Genomic DNA, 21,361 nt, shown 5'->3' with positions numbered 1-21,361 from the left:
GATTGGCTTATAACTTGCTATGTAGGCCAGGCTGGACCAAGTGTTCAAACATATTATTTTTTTTTTTTAGTTTCTCTTTTTGTGGATGTTATCATGGCAGTGTTTTTTTTTTTTTGCTTGTTTTATTTATTGATCTTTTGTTGAAGTATAACACTCATTCTACTTTTGTTCCTCTTACATATTTTTTAAGATCAGTGTCTATAAGTAGCCAGGATTGGCTTATAACTTGCTATGTAGGCCAGGCTGGCCTCAAACTCACAGAGATCCTCCTGTCTCTGCTTCCTGGGAGCTGAAATAAAGGCGTGCACCACAACACTCCACCTCATTCTCAAAACTTCATGTACTTCATTTTTTTTTTAAGAAAAAAATTTTTAACTTCACTATGAATGGTTTGCATGTATGTATGTATACCATGTTTATACAATGCCCACTTCTGTGGGCAGAAGAGGGAGCTGGAACACCCTGGGACTGAAGTTACAGATGGATGGTAGAAACCAAGTTAGACCAGTCAGTGTTCTTAACCTCTAAGCCATCTCTCCAGTAATGAGTTTTGAACTTTGTAAGGAAGGATAAAGGTGTAATGTATCTTTTCTTATAAGTTACAGTGTTAACTATTACTGGTGTGTCATTTTAAAATTTGAATTAGTTTTTCTTGGCCTTTCCCTGTGCCTTCCTAAATTATTCTACATTCCCACTTGGTTTTTGTAAGTCTCTGTTCTATTTCTTTCTCTTTAAAACTTTTCTCAGACATTTTTTTCAGTATTAGAATATTTGTGAATAAAGTCTTGAACAGGAGATAATTGGGCAGTTGACATTCATTGCCACAAGCCATCTCTCTTCTATCATAAATTGTCTCGGCTTTAAATGTTTCTTCATTTGTCTGTTCTCTGTTTTCCCTTTGATGTTTAAAGTATTCATTTCGTTTTATCCTTTCATTAAGATTGAGAATGCAAATGTTCTGTTGTTTGTTCTGAATGTGATTATCTTAATAGATCATGAACATTACTCAATTCTCTTCATAAAGAATATAATTTCCAAGCTTTTATGGAAGGTATAACCTTTTTGTGGTATTGATTTAAGACTTAAACTTCTTTTTAATTTTTAAGTTAAACTGTATTACTTAAGCTGCCTTCAGCAATTACACTATTTAAAGCTGGGTGTGCTGGCATAAGCCTGCAATCCATAGTACTTTGGGAGTAGAGACAGGAGAATCAACAGTTGAGATTATCACAACCATGTGGCTCCATCACAAATTTAAGGGCACCCTGGACTACCAGAAACCATCTTGAAACAAAAAGACAAAAATAAAGCAGACCAAACATAACTATTAGTCAGAAAATGACTGAAACCCCATTACTGTGTGCCTCTCAGGGCATGACGAGGAAAGTCACACCAGCTCTCTTCTGAGCCTACCTCCAAGCATATATGATCACTTCCTCCTTTTTGCAAGCAGCTGTTTTTTTGGTTTTTTTTTTTTTTACTTTTTAAAAACTTTTTAAGTAAGAACATAATATGTAAAATACTATTATGTTCAAACAGTGCGTATTTATGTGATTCCCTTCCGACCTCAGTTTCTCCTTGCAAGTTGTACTTAAGCAGATGTGGCATGTTTTCTAAAAGAGTAGATCAGAGAAAGGAAGAGGCCCTTGTGATGGCCACAGTGTTGACAGGGAACAGCATGAAGCAAGCTGAGGGCCCAAGCCGATCAAGAGAGGAGAAAGAATAGCAAGTCTAGTAGATCTGTCATCCCTAGATCTGTGTGCTAGATATGGCCTGGGAATTCAGGGGCCAGTCTTTGGACTTGTAGATGTGGAGGAACTAGATACGGCCTGGGAATTCAGGGGCCAGTCTTTGGACTTGTAGATGTGGAGGAAGAAGCATCACTGTCACAAACCAGGACCCTGTTTGCAGACTGTGGGCCAAAAGCCCTCAACCATGCTTTAAAATCAAGGGTTGATCATGACAAACTTCTAAAATAGAAGAGAAAACTTGCATCCCAACAGATTTTTACCATACAGTGAGCATACTGCCAAAGGTCTTAAAAGACAACTGAGGTAAATCTGGCTTGGTGACAGAGTGTCCTTCAGTCATCTGCTTGCTTTGGTTTGTCAGCTTGACCAACAATAGGGTGGGAGTATGTACACGCCACGGTTCAAGTCCACCCTGAACAGGGTTTTCAGTTAGCTGTCATAGCTAGGGCTTAAATGTCACCTGCATTGTGCCAGTCTCCAGAGGCCAGTGAAGAGCACCCAACATGCTTTTCATAAAAAGTGTTACTCAGTACAATGTTATTAAGTTTATGAAAATAATTTAATTGGTATGAATGACCCTTAGAAAAATAAAGCATAATATCAGAAGAACAAAGGCATATTCAAGTTCATCTGTGGGATCTAGAAGTATAAATATTGACTCTAGTATCATCCAACTCTTGACTTTGTCTTGACTGTATTTCAGAGCTATAGTTTAATAAAGAAAAATAAACTTTATAATGATTATTTAGGTACTTATGAGGTCACCACTCAGCATAGATCAACAGACTGTCATACATTATTTATAATGACAGTCTGCAAAGAAGGTTTTAACATTAAGTGGACACATGAAATCAAGACAGCAAGACAAATTGGCCAATAGGCCCTCCAATCAAGGAAGACAAATGGGCCTCGGTTATTGGCACACGTGTATAGTCACTCCACAGCTGTTAATGAGAAAGCCTGGTGTCGTTAAAGAAACTAATTTTCTGTAAATCTGCTGGCCTATAAAACTTTTCCTCAGTGTCTATGAGCATGGTATATTTTATATATTAATTCACTCTTTTACTTTTTGTGGGGTTACAGACAACAGCAACCACATTTTATATTCATGCTCACAGTGCAGAAGGTCTCCAATCTGTCCACATCCTCACCAACACTTGCTAATAATTCATTCTCTCTCTTCCTCCTCCCTCTCTCCCCCTTTCATGTGCTTTGGGTCCTAATGCCACATAAAGAATTTGCAGATATTTTGCCCCAACTCTGGATTGTTCGTTCATTCTGTTTGTGATATCCTTTAACACATACAAGTTTCGTAATGATTTTCCCCTTTTGTTACCTGTTCCATTGATTTTTATGTCATAGCAATCACTGCCGTACAAGTTATGAAGATTTTCTCCGTTTCATCTGTGAATTCTCTGAGGTGGCTTCTTGGCTTGGTTGCTGGCAGCCTGTCTCATCTGGGTTCCTTTCCCCAGCTTGGCTTTCTCTTCCTGGTGGCCTTCCATCTCTCCAGGTTCTCGCCCTGAGCTTCCAGAAAGTTTTCATCTTTACTGTCCTTCAACTTTTGCTTTGCTCTCTGGGGGCATAGAGTCTTGACAGTTGGTCCTTGACTCTTTATATTTGAGCAGTGACTCTTGACTTATGCTTCTCAGTACTCACATCACTTCAAGTACTTGTACCATCTCTCTTGGGCCATCATCCCTCTACTTGGTGGAGCCCTTGGTTCTGAAGTTCTTTCATATACTGGCCTTGATCAGATTTTTGCACTTCTTTGAATGTGTTTCTTCTCCCCTAGTCTGTGAAGTCTCTTTTTAGCTAGTGATGAGAAATTGCCTACAGTGCTATGGCTGCGGAGTGAAATCTTTTTCTTTTTTTTTTTTTTTCTCTCGAAGTGGAGCAAATCTATAGAGAAAGTTGAAGAGTAGGAATACCATTCATTCTAATCATTGAATCTGATATAAAGCCAAAATCAGTTACATGCCAGGAAAGGAGATGAAAACTGTAGCCAACTGTGAAGGTTGGCGGCAACCCTACGCGTCTCTTTAGTGGGTGAGCTCTCGTGCAGAAATTCAGTTCCCTCTGCCTCGTACATACTGGTTTTCTTGTTCTTAAAGAAGCTGTGGCTGATTGAAGCTCTGTGCTACATCCATGGGTCACAGGCCTGATTGTCATGTGATTAGCTTTGGCTTGTTTAGGCTCATACTGCAGCCCTTCCCTCTACATGCTGTGTGGCACTTCATCCCCTCTTCCAAAAAGAGCAGAGCGGGAAGCTCAAGAGTATGGCATCCCAAGGGAGAAGCTCTCCCGGTTATTTTACTAGTGTCATTGTCAGCAGGGTACAGGATAGACTTTGAGGGCCAAATAATGGCCCAGGGAAGGGTAAAAACACAAAGACTCTCTTACTTTTCAATCACCTCCCCCTGGCGTTTTCCATTTCCTGCTGGTACATACAGAAATGGCAGCCGCACAGACTCCAATCAATGCCTTACTTTGTAGACTTGCTGGGTGTTTGTCCTTGATGCTGCTGTGCCCAAGGCTGCTTCCCTAAGAGCCAGGACACCAGGAACGCACCAGTGCTGCCATTCTCTGCTCTCCTCTGTCATACTTTAAGGACATGCTCAGTGCTGTTCAGTGGCTTTTGAAGGCACTGTCTACTCTTATAAAAATCCAGCAGCAAGACTTGGCAGTATGTATTCAGTGTTCCTGGAAAATTAGATGACAGTTCCAGAATTTCTCAGAAAACAGGATGATTTACAGTGGGTTCCAGTCTTGAGCAATCTGCAATTACAGCAATTAGATAAATCTCCAGGGTTTTATAGAGAAAAAAAATCTTCTTAAAATCTTCAATATACAAATAATTTTCTAATTCTAGCTGTGTTCACTAATAGCTGTGGCTTGGATCAGATATATAATTGAGTCAATGAGTCACTGATAGGTGAATTTTTTATACATACAGAAGCTCCAAAATTGTTGCATGCATCTTTCTGCTTTCTGCTTGAGTGGTGGAGATAGTAATTGAGTTGTAGGGCAGGAAGCTATCAAAGCAGAAGATGACTCGTTTCGCATACAAAGCCTAGTCTCTACTTTTAAATTTGGTACTTCGTAGTTCTCTTTCTTGTCTTGGTGAAATCAAACACCTTCCCTGTTCCTTTGTTGAGGAGGACAACAGTGTAATAGTTATCACAGGGGTCAGAGGAAATGCTTGGAAGTTAGTCAGCATGCCAACATGCACAGGTCTCCGCCTCTCTGAATACAATAGATATTACAGCATGTACAGAGAACCGGTCACAGGATTAGGCACAAAGAGAAAAAAATACACAGAAACCATGTGGTAAAATCGGGATGATATTCAGAATCAACATGTTATTTAGAGAAATCTGTAAGTTCAAAGCCAAACTTAAGAAGACAGCACTGTTCAAATGATAATTTAGTCATGACTATGGCACTCGCCCAAGACATTTATAACAATATGCATTTTACTTATTAGCCATATGGATTCTAGAACATTCTTGTATCCTCTCTTAGTGTTTCTGAAGGACCTCCTTCTTCATACAGCCTTATTATGTAACCCTGGCTGGCCTGGAACTACCTGTGTAGATCAGGCTAGCCTTGAATCCAAAGATGCTCCTGACTCTGCCTCCTGAGAGGCATGCACCCCCAGCCCTGGCCAGAACATTTGTTGTTGCTATGCTTTGGACAGTGAGGGACTGATTCAAAACTTTTCATAGTGGTGACCCATTCTGGAAATATCAGTGTGCTTGCTGCATAGCTTAAGACTTAAGAAAATGTAGGGGTTACAGAGCAAGGGAACCATACTCCTAAAAGCCCTGATGAGTGAGGTGACACATGATGTCCAATGTCCTCCCAAGGGCATGACGATGAGAAAAGACCCAAGTTGACTGTGGATGGAGAAATGAAACTTTTGAGCCATTGTTAACAAAGATGCTGTTGCTTCACTGCAGCTTTCCTCTTGTCAGAGAAGAGAGGTTGGTTTGGCGTTTTTCCTGACTCAGTGTGTTTACCGGTTACCATTTATCTTATCTCTTTAGAACTTTGCTGGAAGAAAAGTAAATTTTGTATGAATGTCCTTTATTGCCAACATACCAATCACATACCAATCATCTTTCCATTAATCTTAGGCTCTTGATATTTGCAGAGATATGTGTATTCTTCCACCTTCACAGAGTCGGAATGTGGACTTTTAGCATATGTCATGGTGAATGTCAGAGAATCTAGAGAAACAGCTTAATCCTCTGGGATCTATCTTTACCTCAGATGGGTAAAGAGGAATTAAAAATATCCTATTGAGGACGTGGACAGGAGTACTGGCCAGTTCCTCCTTCTGCACGTACACCCTGAGTCCTGTGTACAACCAGCCTGGGCTCTGCACTCTGGGGGCCCCAACCCAGGCCTGTTCCCAGCTCAGGAAGGTGGGCAGTGGCTGGCTCTTGGTGATGGGCGGAGCCAGCTGTGCACAGAGGCCTGCAGTGATTTCTGTATTCTGAGAAAGTTTAAAATAGATTCCTGGTTGAGTACCTTTACTGTGCTATAATTCTTCAAGTGTGGCAAGCAATACACATGGCATCTTTGTTAACAGTTTGTGACACTTGGATTGGGGCATCCCTTCTTCTCTGGCACCTGGATGAAGCATGCGTTTATTTTGGTTTATTTTGACAATCTCACTGCCTGGGTTCGGGTACTGTAAACCATCCTCACTCACTCAGATATAGAAGTGGGGAAAATGCCTGGATAATTACTGTCAGTGCTTTGAATAACCAGACAAAGAAAAATGATATGTTCTAAATAGGAAATAATTATATATTGATTGATAAAAATTAGGCATTTGGCAACAGATTATTTTAAAATGATACATTTTAAGAGGGACCCTAAATTACTCCTTTTACTAAAGCAGAATAATTTCAGCATGAGTTTATTTAAATTTCCTATTTAAGTGTTTGGCTTTAGAATTAGTGCACAGGCCACATCCCAGACAGGAAGCACAGCAAAAGCATTACTTGTTTAGGGAGAGAAAAAAAATACAATAAGCATGAAGAGATTCACACATGCAGTGAAAAGGCCCCATGTGACTGGCATAGGAGCACACAAATGGAACTGAAACAGCTACCAACTCTAAAGCCGTATGGCTACTTTTTGATTTATTTACAACGAGATTACATCCTACGCCTCTGGGCTGGATGCTGACTGACTCTCATGGGACCAGGACCCAGGATGGTCACTTCTTGATTCTACAGTCGGGGGTATTTGCAATGTGACAGCACAGGCTAAGCACAGAAAGCCCCAGCAGTCATGAGAAGACAGCCTTGATTAGACTATAGATAAGAAAGGGTCTAAGGGTGACTGGTTTTCAGCTTGGTGACCGTTAGAAGGGTGTTGATAGAATCCAGGATCAGGCCAGTAGATATTTTAAAAAAAAGAAGTATGTGGATCCCATCCTTCTTACTCCCCACACTGGCCTCTTTTCAGTATCTCCTCCTTTGTTACTTAACCCTCACCCTGGTCACAAAAGTGTTCAACTTTGAAAAACTGAGGCTCCACTTCCCACCCCTTTTCATATCCATCGTGTCTTCTTCCTTGCTCCCATAGGAACTTAGGTGTTTGAACCACTGGGTTTCAACTTGGAAATTCCCACAACTTGCATCCTAGAACTTGGTCTCTTGAGCTGGAAATGTTCGAGCAGGAGAGATCTCATCCTTACCCTTCCACTGGGCTCCTCAGGAATGACAGAGGAGGCAGTGTCCTGAGAAATTGAGATATGACCTCCTTTGTTCTCAACTCTTCCATATTGAGAAGCTTGATCCTGTCCACCAAAAACATGGCCGTGGACTCCCAGGTTCTTCCGTACACTGGTCTCAGAGCAAGGTTATCAGATACATAGCTAAAGGCCCATTAGCCTTTGAACCCCATTCTTAAACTATGGATGGGGAAGGAAGACATTTTGAAACTAGCTAGCAACAAGTAAGCAGGCAAGCAAGACTGCCATGGATGTCCTAGAGTGGAATCAGTTCATATTTCAGAGGGAAAGTCTCTGGGTAGAGAAATGTTTTACAATTTTAATAGTGGAAAAGGCAAGGGCCTATGGTCGCTGCAGGTGACCTGTATCCATAATTAGTGTAAGTGTACCACATGTACACACACACCATATCTATGTGTGCATATACTTACTCCCACCGTCCTCCATCTTCTCTTGCAAGTGTCGTTCCATTTGTTGACAGTATTAGAAGTGCACAACCTGGCAGCTGGGCTTCTGCGATGGTGGCCAGCTGGCTCTTCCTCCTTGCTGTCTGTTGAAGCTAGAGTGGCCCTATGAATAGACAGTTTGTTGCCATTTATAACTGCTATTCAGGCATGGAAGAGTATGTACACAGCTTATTAAACAGAACAGTGAAGGCCTCCATGTTTTTCCCTGTGGACCCTCGCCCACTACCACCTCTCCCCTAGTTCATATTAAGCTATGAAAGAGTTGGAGACCATCTCCTCCGGGAAAGCCAGAGAAACTGGCTTGTGTATTGTGACTGCCTTCCCAACAAACCCTTTGGAATAGGCATAAGTATAGGTGCTACTATCTACATTAGTCTACAAATGAAAACTGGGGTTCTTAGGCTTTTCAGGACTTACTGAGCCAGGACAAGTAGATGGAAACATGAAGATGTCAACTTCTTACTCAATCTGGGTAGGTGTGGTTTAATAGTTCAACTATCCAGGATGCCGTTGAAGACAGTAAAGACAACCCTGAGCTCCCTTCCATCTTCCCAGATAGCAGGAGGGCAGGGTAGGACTCAAACTTGGGGTTAGTCTCCAGAAATTTCTTCTAATGGCCACTGAAGCTTGAAAGAAGTCTCTACAGGCAATGCAGCTCAGGCTATTGTTCTCACCTTCCTAGGACTTTTTTGAGATAGGCTGGCTATCAACTTGTGATCCTGCCTCAGCGTCTCTAGTATTGAAATTATAGGTATGCACTACAGTACCCAGTTCATAAGCTGTTTTTCACCATGGGTCTAATAGAGCCTCTCAGGAATATTTTTATAAAATGTACTAGTCCAGTTGTAGAACTGAAAGGGAATTTACTGATCCTGTTTTCCAGAAGAGGAAATGGCCTGTACAGTGAAGTGTTAACTTACATTATTTAGTTTGCCACACTAGTAGTTCATAAATATTTTATCCCTGTCACAATAAGGATGAAGTGACCTTCTTGTGTCCCAATCATCCTTCATAATATTAAGGCAAGCTGCCTTACAGAAAGAAGGCACCCTTTGACAAAAGGACTGAGTTTTGTTGTGCTCTGATTTAACCTATATGATCCTTTTCATATTAGCTTCATGCTTTACTCAAAGGCAGAGTGGATTTTATATCAGGTCCTTTCTGTTGCTTTGATAAAATGCTCTGACAAAAGCAGTTGATGAGAGAAAGGTTTGGTTTACAGTTCAAAGGGATACAGTCCATCTCAGCAGGGAAGGCAGGGCAGCAGGAGCAGAGTCTGCCTGGTGATCAGGAAGCAGAATGGTCATTTCACCCACAGTTAAGAAACTGAGAGAGAAACAATAGGAAGTGGTACTGGCTTTTAAAGCTCAAAGCCAGCCTCCAGTGACATACTTCCTCCATCGAGGCTCCATTATCCTAACGGTCCTCTAACCTTCCTAAAGAGAGCCATAGCCTAGGGGTACGGTGAAATGGTTCATATTCAAACCACAAAGATTTTAAAGAGTGTCACCCTGAACCATTACCCCCTTGAACTCCAGCATGCTCCATCTCACACCTGTCTTTTGAGGAGCATTCACACCTAGTCTAGATATGCTATGGGGATCTAGGCTGGAGCTCTGGGCCAATATCATTCTGCCTCTGGGTTCTTGGCCATGAGCTGCCATTTACCCTTGGCCCTCTGCCCTCTACAGGGACTTAGAGATGAGGAAGAACCACTACCAAGGATTACATCACACTCAACCCTGGGGCCTTTTCCCGGTCAGTCAGGACAGTGAGGGCCCTTTCCAAGTTCTGAGATTATTGTTGAGCAAGTTCAGGGAAGGGGTGCATGCCTTCCTTCTGCTAAAGTAGGGGCAGAGTATAGGCATATTGTATGCCTGCTATGGACTTGGTTGGTACTGTACTCTGAAGGCAGCTCCATCCAGTTAATTGTTCTAAAGTGTGTTTCAGACTCTGGCCTTAGTATAGATGTTACAGGAGTAAGGGAGCCAAGAGAGAACATACAAAGCATGGAACTAGAGAGTCTAGATTCATTTTGATGGCGGTTCCTCCATGGCGATTCCTGTTTAAGACAAGGCAGCTGAATCTCTGAGGTGATCAGGGATTGTCCCTGAAACTAGCAGACCAGAATGTCCAGTGTTGTTTTTCCAAGTTTGAACTCTGTACTTGCTAACTGGCCACATTGCATTTTTATTAGCTAGTGCCTGCTCCTCTTTATTTGGGGGTCTGCGAGTGTATGTGTAGCTGGGTGATTCTTGAGCTCCAAAGGACTGAGCCTCTTTGTGACCTTTTAGCCTGCTTCTTTGAGGCTCCCTGGAACTCATTATATGTAATAATTTTCTGTGACAGAGGAGAGGAAAGTGATAGGGGAAAATATTCAGAGAGTAAAACCTGGAATTTCTCCCTTTTCCAAAACTTTTTTAAGTCATGGGGCCAGAATTTCTTGAGGTCAGAATCAAAATATTTTTATTCAATTTAGAAATATGTTGTTTTCCAATATGTTCATGCCCCAATTTATGCCTTGACTGATAGTCTTATATCCTTTAAAGGCTGTTAGTCTTCCTGATTGGATAGTTATGGGATGTGGGTAGAGATTCTACAGGTAGAGTTTCCAGTTGCTGCTGAAGTTATAGAACTCACAGAAGACTAAGGTGCTCCCTGGTGATGCTTCTGACAAAACTAGCCTTGTGTAATTGAGGTGGAAGTTCTGGTGTTCTTTCAGTTGTCTTTTCATGGGAGAAGTGGTTTGTTAAAGATGAGGATGTGTAGGCAGTGATGGTAGGTAGAGAGAAAACACATGGCAGCTGTGGATTGACTGTTTAAACTAGCAGAGGAGAGAGGTGGGAATGGAGTTCATTGGGAGTTGTGGAAGCTGAGGAGGTAGAATGCAGTTGCTGGTTGATGACAGGAAGTCTAGGTAGAAACTGATGCAAGTAGAGGGAGTAGTGGAAGAAATAGAAATGGTGAAAAAAGAGGAACAGTGAGAGAAACTGGGAATGTACTGATGGAGGAGAAGGAAAGCGGGAAAACTTATGGCAGAGATGGAGGTGGAAATGATGGGAGAGCTAGAGGTAGTGGAAAGCTGGAAGGATGCTGGAGGTAGTAGAGGTGGAAGAGGTGAGGGTGATCGGGTGAAAATGGGGGGGGCTTGGGAGAAGTCATGGAGGAGAGGTGGTGGTGGAGGAGGAGAAGGTGGAGGAAGAAGTGAACTCAAGTGGTGATGGTGGTATTACAGGAGAGGTGGTGCTGGAGAAGCAAGAGGTAGAGGAGGGAGACATGGCACACCAGTGGTTGTAGTGAAAGCAGCTGCCGACATTTGCTTTGAGGAGCTCTTATGGGCATGATTTAGGTTGTGGAGTCTTCCCCAAGGTCACGTAACTGCTCATCTGCAGAAATTCTAGAGCCAGTGTCCTTCACTTTAAGGCCAAGCTGCCTCCTTGATATGGGAATACCGGATCTAAAACCAGGAATAAAACTGACTTGGCAAAGACATTTTATTTTGGGAAAACCATTTGTCAAGATTGACAGGCCCCGGACATGAGATTTCTTTGGAGGGTGATGGAAATATTCTAAAATTAGAACCTGGTGAGGGTTGTACGCTCTGTCTTGATAGCAGTACTCACTAGATCGTACACGTCCAACAGAGGAAGTGTATGCTATGTAACATCTCAGTGTAGGTGTTTAAAATATGAAACATTGACAAACTCTACCATGAATAACTCAATCTGATGTGTGTGTGAGTAACATAGCAGAAGAGGTGTTAAAGTTAAGCAATCCAAAGTTGCATTTGCTGATGTCTAAAATAGCCTCCTTTGGAGGTAGTTATGTTGCAGAAATGCCAAATGTGGGATACTAGGGCTTTTCTGTGCCTTTGAGGACGTTAACAAATTTAGGTTAGTGGGAAGATTAAAGTGAAAACTTGAGCACATATACACGCACGTGTGTGTGTGAAGATGCACGTGCACACACACATGCTTACCTTTTTGTCACGTATATATTCATGTATATGCATATATGAGACAAGTTTTTTGAAGTCTGGCCAGAAATGATCCAAACATTTTCATGATAGACTCAGCAGCTTATATAAATAGTATCATAAGCAAAAAGTGTAATTGGCACCATTACAGATAAAAAGTATTGCCCTCACTCTTTGATAGAGACAGCTGGCATGCTGAGCTTTTCTTCTCTCCTTCAGACTCTTGGAAACTGTTCTGGCTGGGCTTTATGCTGGATTGACATGTCTTTGCTCTCCCTTCCTTTGCCTTTACATGGTTATAAAGTGTGGCATCTAAGCAGGCAGGACCATGTGGGGCAAAAGCATACCTCCAGCTCATTCGTAGTTAGTGTTCTAGTCATTGGGAGGTCTGATTTTGTACATCTTACTGGAAGAGAAGTTAAGAGTGCTGATTACAGCTTTCACCACGTTGTGTGGTACTTCAGGCACTTTCGGGAAAATAGGTACAGTGACATCTTCTACTGTTGAGAACTCATGAGCTCACACTGCACAACTGGGCAAAGTCCCTTTGTTTCCCCCACCCCTGCCTCTCAGTTTAAATCTTCTCACAACTTTGACTGCATTTATAATAACACAATTAAAACCCAACACTATGGGAGTTCATGTTCTCTCTTCAGAAGAATCACCTTGTGAAGACTCTGGTGAGGACTCCATCATGGTGAGATGGTGTACCATCTCAACAGATGTCCCCAAGTGGGAAGATGGTCAAAGGTTGGTTTTGAACCAAGACATTATGGAGGGATGACTGCAAGTAGGTAGGTGGTCAGTGCATAGCAGATACTGGCCTTTCCCCTGAATTGGGTTCCACACCCACCCCTGACACATGTCCTCCTTCCCCAAGCCACTTCCCCAAGCTTTGAAACACCTGGACTCTTGATCAATAGAGTGGAAGAAGTTAAATGCTTGCTTATGAGACCAGGATCTCAGGAGTGTGCTGGAGCGGAAGGGAGAGGGTTATTGGAGAAGCTGAGAACAGTCAAGAGGAGAGAAGGTTGGCCCCAGGCTTTGACCAACAAGAATCGCTAAGGAGCTTTCACACAGCAAGCTGATATATGGTTTATGAAACATAGTCAATCAAGACAACAACCCCAACCAGCCCTTATCCCTCCCTGGCTTACCTTGCTCTGTTGGCCACCATTTTGTGAAATTAAAGGCCCAGGGATGTGATCATGCAACCCAGGCACCATCTTACTCTCTTAATGCAGAGACAGAAGGGAGCTGACCATCTTCACTGTCCCTTTTCACCAATTTCAGTGTTTTGTGTGAGTCCCATTTCATCATTTAGTGCAGTGTCCCAGATTGGGCCACCCAAGAGAGGGTGGGCTGTTCCTGTTTTCACAAAGGCATGTTTCTACTTCGATCTGCTTGGCAGGGCAGACTTGGACTTGAGCAAGCACTTCCAAAACCACATGGATCTGAGAAGGTCCAGCACTAAGAAAGTGCCCTTGATGGTTTCAGGTAAAGAACTTTTGGAACACACTCCCAACCCTCCCACCTTTTTCTGGAGGCAGACAGCATAGTAATTAAGAACCATAGTCTGAAAAGTATTTGCTATTAGCCTGGCCTTCAGAAAATAATCGTAGCTTTCCTCTCAAGCACCCGGGCCTCCTGCTCATGAGGGAGGCAGTGACCACAAGGCCACCCTCTCTTTCCCCTGCCCAGTTCTATCTTCGTGGAGGCCAGGAGCCTAGGAAGCAGACACACAGATAAACAGAAACTAACCTGAAGAGGAAACCTTTAGTCTGGCCTCCTGGCAGCATGACATTGTTTGCCTCGGAATGGCGGGCAGACATTTGCTCTTGACCTTCTGGGTGTCAATGCCACAGTCAGTAGGTAACTTTACTCGGCTGCCTTTGGGGGTGGGGTTGATTTCATTTTACAAATGCCATGATTTTTAATACACAGGTTGGCTGTTCCCAGTTGAAAATCCTGAAATCTGAACTATTCTAAAATTAAAAACTTTAGGGGAAAAAACAAACAAACAAACAAGCCACAATTGTTAAATCTACTCCCTGAACCTGCATACAATTAATAAAAGTATTGCATTAAGGATGCTGTGAGGAAAAGGCATGTATGAAACATAACTGAATTCATGTTTAGACCTGAATTGCATCCCTAAGATCTATCAATATATCCATGCACACATTCTCAAAAAAAAGAAAAAGAAAAAAAAGAAGAGAAAAACTGTTGGTCCCAGGCATTTCAGCTAAGGGTCACTCATTTTGAGTCAAGTCTTCTTGACTTCTCAAGGGAACAGAATTCTTGTCTGAAGCTCTAACCTGTTTAATTTTAAAAGATGACTTTCTGTTTTTTCATCTGGGGATTTTACAAACACATGCACTTCGTGGGATTTCGTGACTGCATCACATTTTAAACAGTGCTTGAGACATACATGAATGTTGTCAGATAAAAGTAGAGACTGCCTAGCGAAGCTGTAGATAAACTACAAATAATGTTTAGGTCAAGTCCTATGTAATATTTGGTTGCATACTTATACCAAATAATAATTTTCTGTCTCAAACATTTAACAACATGGTATATCTTTTTTTCTTCCTAGTTCTAAGAAGGTATGTCTATATAGCCCTGTTCGCTTGTGATTTCTGAGACGTCTCGGGGAAAATGGTGTGTTGAGTGTATGAATGAGTCTCAGACTTAAGTATTCATAGGATGTAGCTAGATGTGATCAGGTAGGGCCATGTCCATTGCGAACGGATATATTTAATCAAAACTATTCGAGATCTGTGACGTGAGAACCCAGACCCTTCCAGTCTTAGAAATGGTAGACTTGTATATCTTGATGAACTGCTTCCAGGCTAATGGTCTAATAGTGGTATTTCCATGAGTGATAGAAATACTCACTCAAAGATATATTTCAGGTGAGACATTTTAATATTTTAAGCAAACTTTAAAAATTAAACTCATATCATGGACACGTTTTAAGAAATGAATTCTTAGGCAATGTTATCATTGTATAAACATCTTAAAGTGTGGTTATACAAAGCTAACTGATTGAGGTCCCTGCATACCTGGGTTGTATGGTATAGCTTCTAGCAGACATACAGTCTATACTGAATGAAGCTATGTGTTCTGTGACTTTTCTAAACCTGTATTAAATCTTTCCTGGCTCAGAAGTTTGCTTGGAAGAAAATGACTAAGATGTTCATGTAAAAGAAGCGAGAAAGGAAATACTCTGTTGATGATAAAACCTGTTGGCAGGCTGTGCAAGTGGAAAATGCAGGGTGTCAGCCCAAGAGCAGACAGATGTGCGGAACTGATGAGTAGGGGCTTAAAAGAAGGTGTATGTGTGCATGCGTGCGTGCATTCGTGTATGTGTGTGCACAGCAACCTAGAGCAGGCAAAACAAGGATTGGGTAACAAATAGTGCTGTCGTTTGCAAGTTATTTATTGAACAAGGCTCATGTTAAGGGTTTGCTTTCCAGGGTGGCACTATTGGGAGGTAGTGGAACCTTTGAGGGGTCAGGCCTAGGGAGGAATGGTTAAGTCTCTGGGGGCCTGCCCTCAAGAAGAGGGCTTCTATGTCTCTGGCTCTCTTTTTCCATTTTCTCAAAAACCTTGACCATGAGGTAAGCTGATCACCATGTACTCCCTGCTGTTGCCACCAGGTACCCAGATACATTGAAGCCAACCAGTTGTAGACTGAACCTTGACAACTGAATCAGATTAAAACCTTTCCTCAAAAAAAAAATTTAAAAAAAAACTTTTCTCATAGTAAGTTAAGATTGTTATCTCTGGTGTTTGCTATATTCACAGAAAACTGGCTAATACCATTTGGTCAGATGACATCTGTAAAATCTCTCCCTTTCTCCTGGTTACCAGATTCCTCCCTTTCAACAGATGGGCCTTACTGGGACATCTTAGATACAAGTTGGATTTAAGTATTCATAGAAGTCTATATATTCATCAGCAGAACACTGGCCAAATTAACATATATGCAGCGAGGAATGCTATATCTCTGAAGAGATTCATTCAATGGTGGTTACATGTGTTGACCAAACTATGTCAGAGATTACTTAAATATGATTGTATATCCCTTCTTTAACAACTAGGATCATATTGTCCATGTGATTCCAAAAACATACATTCTCTGCAAGTAATGCAGACATTTTATCTGTATACATATGTTATGTTTCTTTTTTAAAAAATAATCTTTGGGATACAGATAGGCTAAATACTTTGGTATGTGATTAGAGTGGGTTTTGTCTTATATTTTTTTCTTCATATTTTAACAAATTCTAAAATAATTTCTTTTGAGGGGAAGGAGGTAGGCGTCAGTTCTTGGGATTTTGTTTTGATTTCAGTGGGTTTTCCTTGGAGAAAGTATGGAGGCAACTTGTCTTCCTTTGAAGTATGTTTGTGAGTGCCTTTAGTGAGCTGGCCTTTGGTATCTCTTCCTCAAGGCACTCTCTTGCGCGCGCGCGCGCACACACATACACACACACACACACACACACACACACACACACACGGCAGTGTTCTGAAGCCCAGTGTGGATCTTACCTTAGCTCTTCATTTTACACATTGGTGTGAAGTATGGCTGCAGACCCATGCCCCACCACTCCGACACCTTTGCGAAAGCAATGTGCTCTTCCTAGACCGTGAGGTGATTTGGCAGGAAGGACTGAGTGAAGGGTGTTGAGCCAGCTTTCCATGTCCTCCTCTATGGACAGCCCTGGTACGCTGGGAATGGTGATGTGAAGCTGCACCCTGCCTGGAAGAGCAAGAACTCAAGCTTGCCAGGCTTGCATTTGAGATGTGCTACTGAGATTTGCTCAGTGAATTTAATAGAGTAGCAAGTTTCTTATTTAAACCATGAGTTCAGCTCTAGTTCTATGAAGAAATACATAGAAACACCACAGGATAAAGCAAAAATTAAAGAGTAACTTAAAGAAATTTAACAAAATTGGACCAGTATAACTTCTCTATTTTTCATCACCTTTCCTATTGATATTATTGACGGTGCCACAGTCCTATAAGCAACTTGTTACCTGTGGTCAGTTTCCGAGAAACCCAACAGACCTTGCAGTAATCCATTATTTTCTTTTGAAACAAGATGCTGCCTACTGGAGAAATTAAAAGTTTTTTATTTACTCATAGTCACATACCAAAGCATGTTTTCCTAACATTTTCAGTTTAGTTGGTTGAATACATGGAGTCATAAGCAAAAGCACAGAAGGCCAACTGTAAGATTCTCATGCTACAGTAGCTTGGCATTCTTGAAACAATGAATAGGTACAGTTGTTATTTGTACAATAGGTTTATCAGTTGTAGATGATCATTCCCCAATCTATGATTGTTTTGCTTATAAAGTTTTTGACGTTATGATTGTGTAAAAGCAATATGCATTCAGCACAGGGATTTTGAATTTTCAACTTGAATCTTTTTCTGGACTAATGCCGTCGTATGATGCTGTCTTGCTATGCAGGGCAGTGAGTATGTGTCATAGTTCATGGAGTGTTGAGCCTCATGGTCACAGAGAAACAAGAAGTACTCCATAGTCTGCCATGTCCTGAGCACAACGTGGCGTCGGTTGGATGTGCTCAATGCCCTATTCACCTCAGATATTGTGTGTTTATGATTAATTTAGTGGGGCATGATCCCACTGTAAGTGAAAGAATCTGTGCTCTGCTTGTGACTATATATTTTTATTAAGTATACTTAAATGAACACACTGTTCTTTTGGCACAGTTCAAAACCTTTCTAATTACAGAAGTAGTATGTGATTTCAAAATGTTCACAGATTTTGCAGATTTGTAAGAGGTAATTAACATCTTACTACCAAGAGCTAGTCACTTTTTTGTAAGTATGCGGATATAAAGTGGCATATTCCTACCCATATTGTAATGTTTCTTTCATTGGCTTAAGATGTTTCTATGAAGATGTTTTTTTTCCTAAAATTTTGGATCTGCTGTTTTAATTTCTGCCTAAAACATTGTCTTCATTCGACCTGCGCTGCGCTCCTCAGCCTCTGTTGGCAAGGAACACCTTATGGTCCCTGACTGGATTGTTCTGACCCAGGAAGTCCAAGATTGCTTACCCAGCAATTCTAGAAAGTGCCATGTGCTCGATAGAGTGTTGATTATTGACATTCATTGCCCAAGCTGAGCAGTCAGCAGTTGTCCTTTTTAAATTACTTTTCGGGGAAATCTACAAAAAAAAAAAAAAAAAAAGGAGCCCCTGCTAGCTGCCTTGACAACAGATCACCGTTTGCCATGGTTGGTTTCCCTTCCACAGCACGTTTCTACCTGTCATTTAAGACTGTAAAAAAGAAAGGAAGAAATCGAAAGAAGGAACTGAGCAAGAAAGAAATTGGTGGTGGGTGCGGTACCTCCTTTCACTCTGTTGTTTTTTTTTTTTTTTTTTAGGACAAAGTGGGGCAGTCATCTTCTAAACCACAAAACCTAGCCCGGACTGGGTTTTCATCTCAATCGAGAAGCCAACCAGGTAAGAACTGACTGTAACTGTGCAGCTCTGTGAGAACTTCGTAGTGGTCCTTGGTGCCCATGAGGTTCCAGGGTACCCTGTATATAGGACAGTGTGAAAGGGACTGAGTCATTAGTATCAAGTGTACTAAAACCACCAGGCAATGGTGGCACACACCTTTAATCCCAGCACTTGGGAGGCAGAGGCAGGCGAATCTCTGTGAGTTCAAGGCCAGCCTGGTCTACAAGAGCTAGTTCCAAAAGAACAGGCTCCAAAGCTACAGAGAAACCTTGTTATTAAAAAAAGAAAGAAAAAGAAAAAAAGAAAAAATTAAAAGTGATAAAACCTGGAGCCTGTGCTCATCCTCCCATGTACTATACATCCTTGTTAAAATGCTTATCATTCTCTAGTATGACACTTTTGAAACACTTGTCACGCTGTGTTGTTTGGGGACACCATGACATGGGGGATAAAACATGTATCCGTTTAATATAGGTGAAATTTTTTTCCCAGTATTTTTGATCTATGCTTGGTTCAATATATAAACGTGAATCCTGGGGATACAGAAATCCAACTATATATTTTAAAATGTTCTTGCCATCAAGAAAATAAGATTCTAGCATCCTCTTTTTCTCTTCAGACCAGTAAAATCCAGCATATATATCATTACATATTTCCTTTCAATGAGCAAACTTCTGTGAATCAAAGGTTAAATTATGATTTGTGTGAATTAGCTGGGATTCACCTCTGACTTTGCTAGGGCACCGAGTTCTACATAAATGCAACTGGCCATTGCCTGTTGGGGTCCCTCCACAGGAGGAGCCTCTCTTTTACCTTCTGAGTGTCCTTTCACCCTGGGAACTGCTGGGTTTTCTGTTGAGTAACTCCACAGCAGAATCCTTTATATTTGGGTAATTTTGTATTTTCAGTTATGCTAGTTTTATATGCATGTACTCTAGGCATCTCTCTTCCCCTTTTATTTTTCTTTTCCCTTTTCTTGTTCCTTCTATATTGTTAAATTTCTGAGAGGGTGTCTATGGGGAAGAAGACAATGTCTGTAAATGAATATGAAAGTAATTTGGTAAGTTAGATCTAAGAAATGGAAATTCTGATCAAGAATGAAGCCACTGACCTTGATGTGGGTCTGGGGAAACTCACCTGGCCATTGCTGGGCTCCAGGTAAGTAAGTGTAAGTCAAGAAACCATATGTTTTTGAGCTGGTAATTGGAGTAATCAGATTGTTTTAAATTGTTTAAATGAAAATGAGGATGACATTTAGCAAAAAATAAACACTGAAGTGTACCATGTAATCAAATAAGTGTTTTCTCAAGCATTAGGCAGCTCATAAAAGAGCCAGGATTGTCTTTGACAAACAAACTCAGGCTCACACTTCAGAAAATTTTCCAGTGAGATAATGTAAATGAAAAAGTACCTGTTTGTGAAGGCTGGTTTGACTCAGCACACCATGCCGCTGATGAATGAGCTCACTGAGGTTGAGATGTTCAAACAGAAGTCTGTGCTTAACCCTTTTATCATAAAATTAGTAATCAATCTAAAAGAATTCTTAAAAGCTTACCTCTTATCTATTATCTTTACATTCTACTCTCAACTGCTTGTAGACAGTGGGCAGAGCTGGCCCCCTAAAGAGAGCTCTTCATGTCTCTTATATAGCAGACAGTGGAAGCTAGGACTCCAGTGTGTCACAGCATCTGAAACAGAGCTTCAATGGAAAAGAACCACGTTTTTATTATATTGAATTCGAGAGCTTATTGCCCTGAGAGAGTTTTTCCCTTTAAGCACACCTGTGACATTGGCTGTTGTTAGCCCTTCTTTTCCCATAGCATGTAACACAGGAAAAAACAAAGAAAAACCAAAAGAAAACATGGCAGTACAGCCATAGAACCAACAAAGACAAATAGAGATTAGTTCAAAGTAATGGAAGCCAAGAAAGTTCTGAAGGGAAGAAATAGATGTCCTAACATACCATGACACTGATAACCAACTTGGGCACAATAAATGTCAGATAATATGATTTACTTTCAAAGCACTGAGGGAAAGATAACTGTCCATCTAGAGTTTTATACCAGTGTAGCCTTCCTAGTAAAGACACAGTAGAAATTTTTCAACTGGTTCTTCAGAAAACACGTTACTGGCCAGCCTCATTCAAAGAATATTCAGAGCTAGAGAAACATCATAACTCGGTGGTAGAGCTCTTACTTAGCTGGCACAGACCCTGGTTTTGATTTTTAGTATTTAAAAGTGGTACTTCAGGAAAGGAGAATATGAGCACTGAGGAAAACATGGCAAACAGGAAATGGTGCAATGGAGAGAAACTAGCATGGTGTTGAGTTCAGGGCCATGCAAATGGTTGAAATGGGAACAAAGTGAACACCACATATTCACATATTGGGAGTCTTTGGGTACTGTGAGTCAAACGTGAAAAGGCTCTAGTTTTGAGAAATAAAATGTGGAATAACTTGTGACCGTAAGAAAAGGTAAACTTAATAGTCCGTTTGAAGATTTTAAGTGCAGCTACAAGTTGACAGTACTCACTAAAAGAGCACATATCTATAGTTTCTGACTTATTGGAAAAAAAACAAGAATACATTTTTTTAAAAATCAAACAATGTCATATAGAAAAGAAGAAAAAAATATGATGTGAAAGGAAAAATGAAACCATACAGAAGATACAGAATAGTAGGCTAATTGCAAGCATATCCATATCAGTATTCACAGACTCACATTTGAGATTCACCCCCAAACCTGCCCACCAGACACTGTAGACTCTTCTCTGAACCTGTATCATTTTTTGAAAAGTTGACCATCTATGGAAAGTTGCAGTAAATTTTAAGCAATCATTTCATGCAAGCCTTGTTCTTTGACCTAGTGTGATTAAATCAAACGTCAACACAAAAAGTTCAAAACAAAGCATGTA

The 21,361-nt window shown here is 41.1% G+C and overlaps 1 protein-coding gene across 7 annotated transcripts in view; it reads left to right on the top strand.

Annotated features, from left to right (window-relative positions):
- Grb10 (growth factor receptor bound protein 10) overlaps positions 1 to 21,361 on the top strand; it is a 112,768-nt gene that overhangs the window by 26,249 nt on the left and 65,158 nt on the right. For all 7 annotated transcript variants that reach the window (XM_026784966.1, XM_026784965.1, XM_013350755.2 and 4 more), the window contains one exon: positions 18,369 to 18,447. In XM_026784966.1, the coding sequence (XP_026640767.1) occupies positions 18,369 to 18,447 (79 nt within the window). The remainder of the gene's footprint in view (positions 1 to 18,368; positions 18,448 to 21,361) is intronic.

This window comes from Microtus ochrogaster, linkage group LG1 (assembly GCF_000317375.1).
Source record: "Microtus ochrogaster isolate Prairie Vole_2 linkage group LG1, MicOch1.0, whole genome shotgun sequence".
In the NCBI taxonomy this organism is placed as follows: domain Eukaryota; kingdom Metazoa; phylum Chordata; class Mammalia; order Rodentia; family Cricetidae; genus Microtus; species Microtus ochrogaster.
The sequence above is the reverse complement of the archived record's forward strand: the minus strand, read 5'-3'. Positions and strand labels throughout refer to the sequence as shown.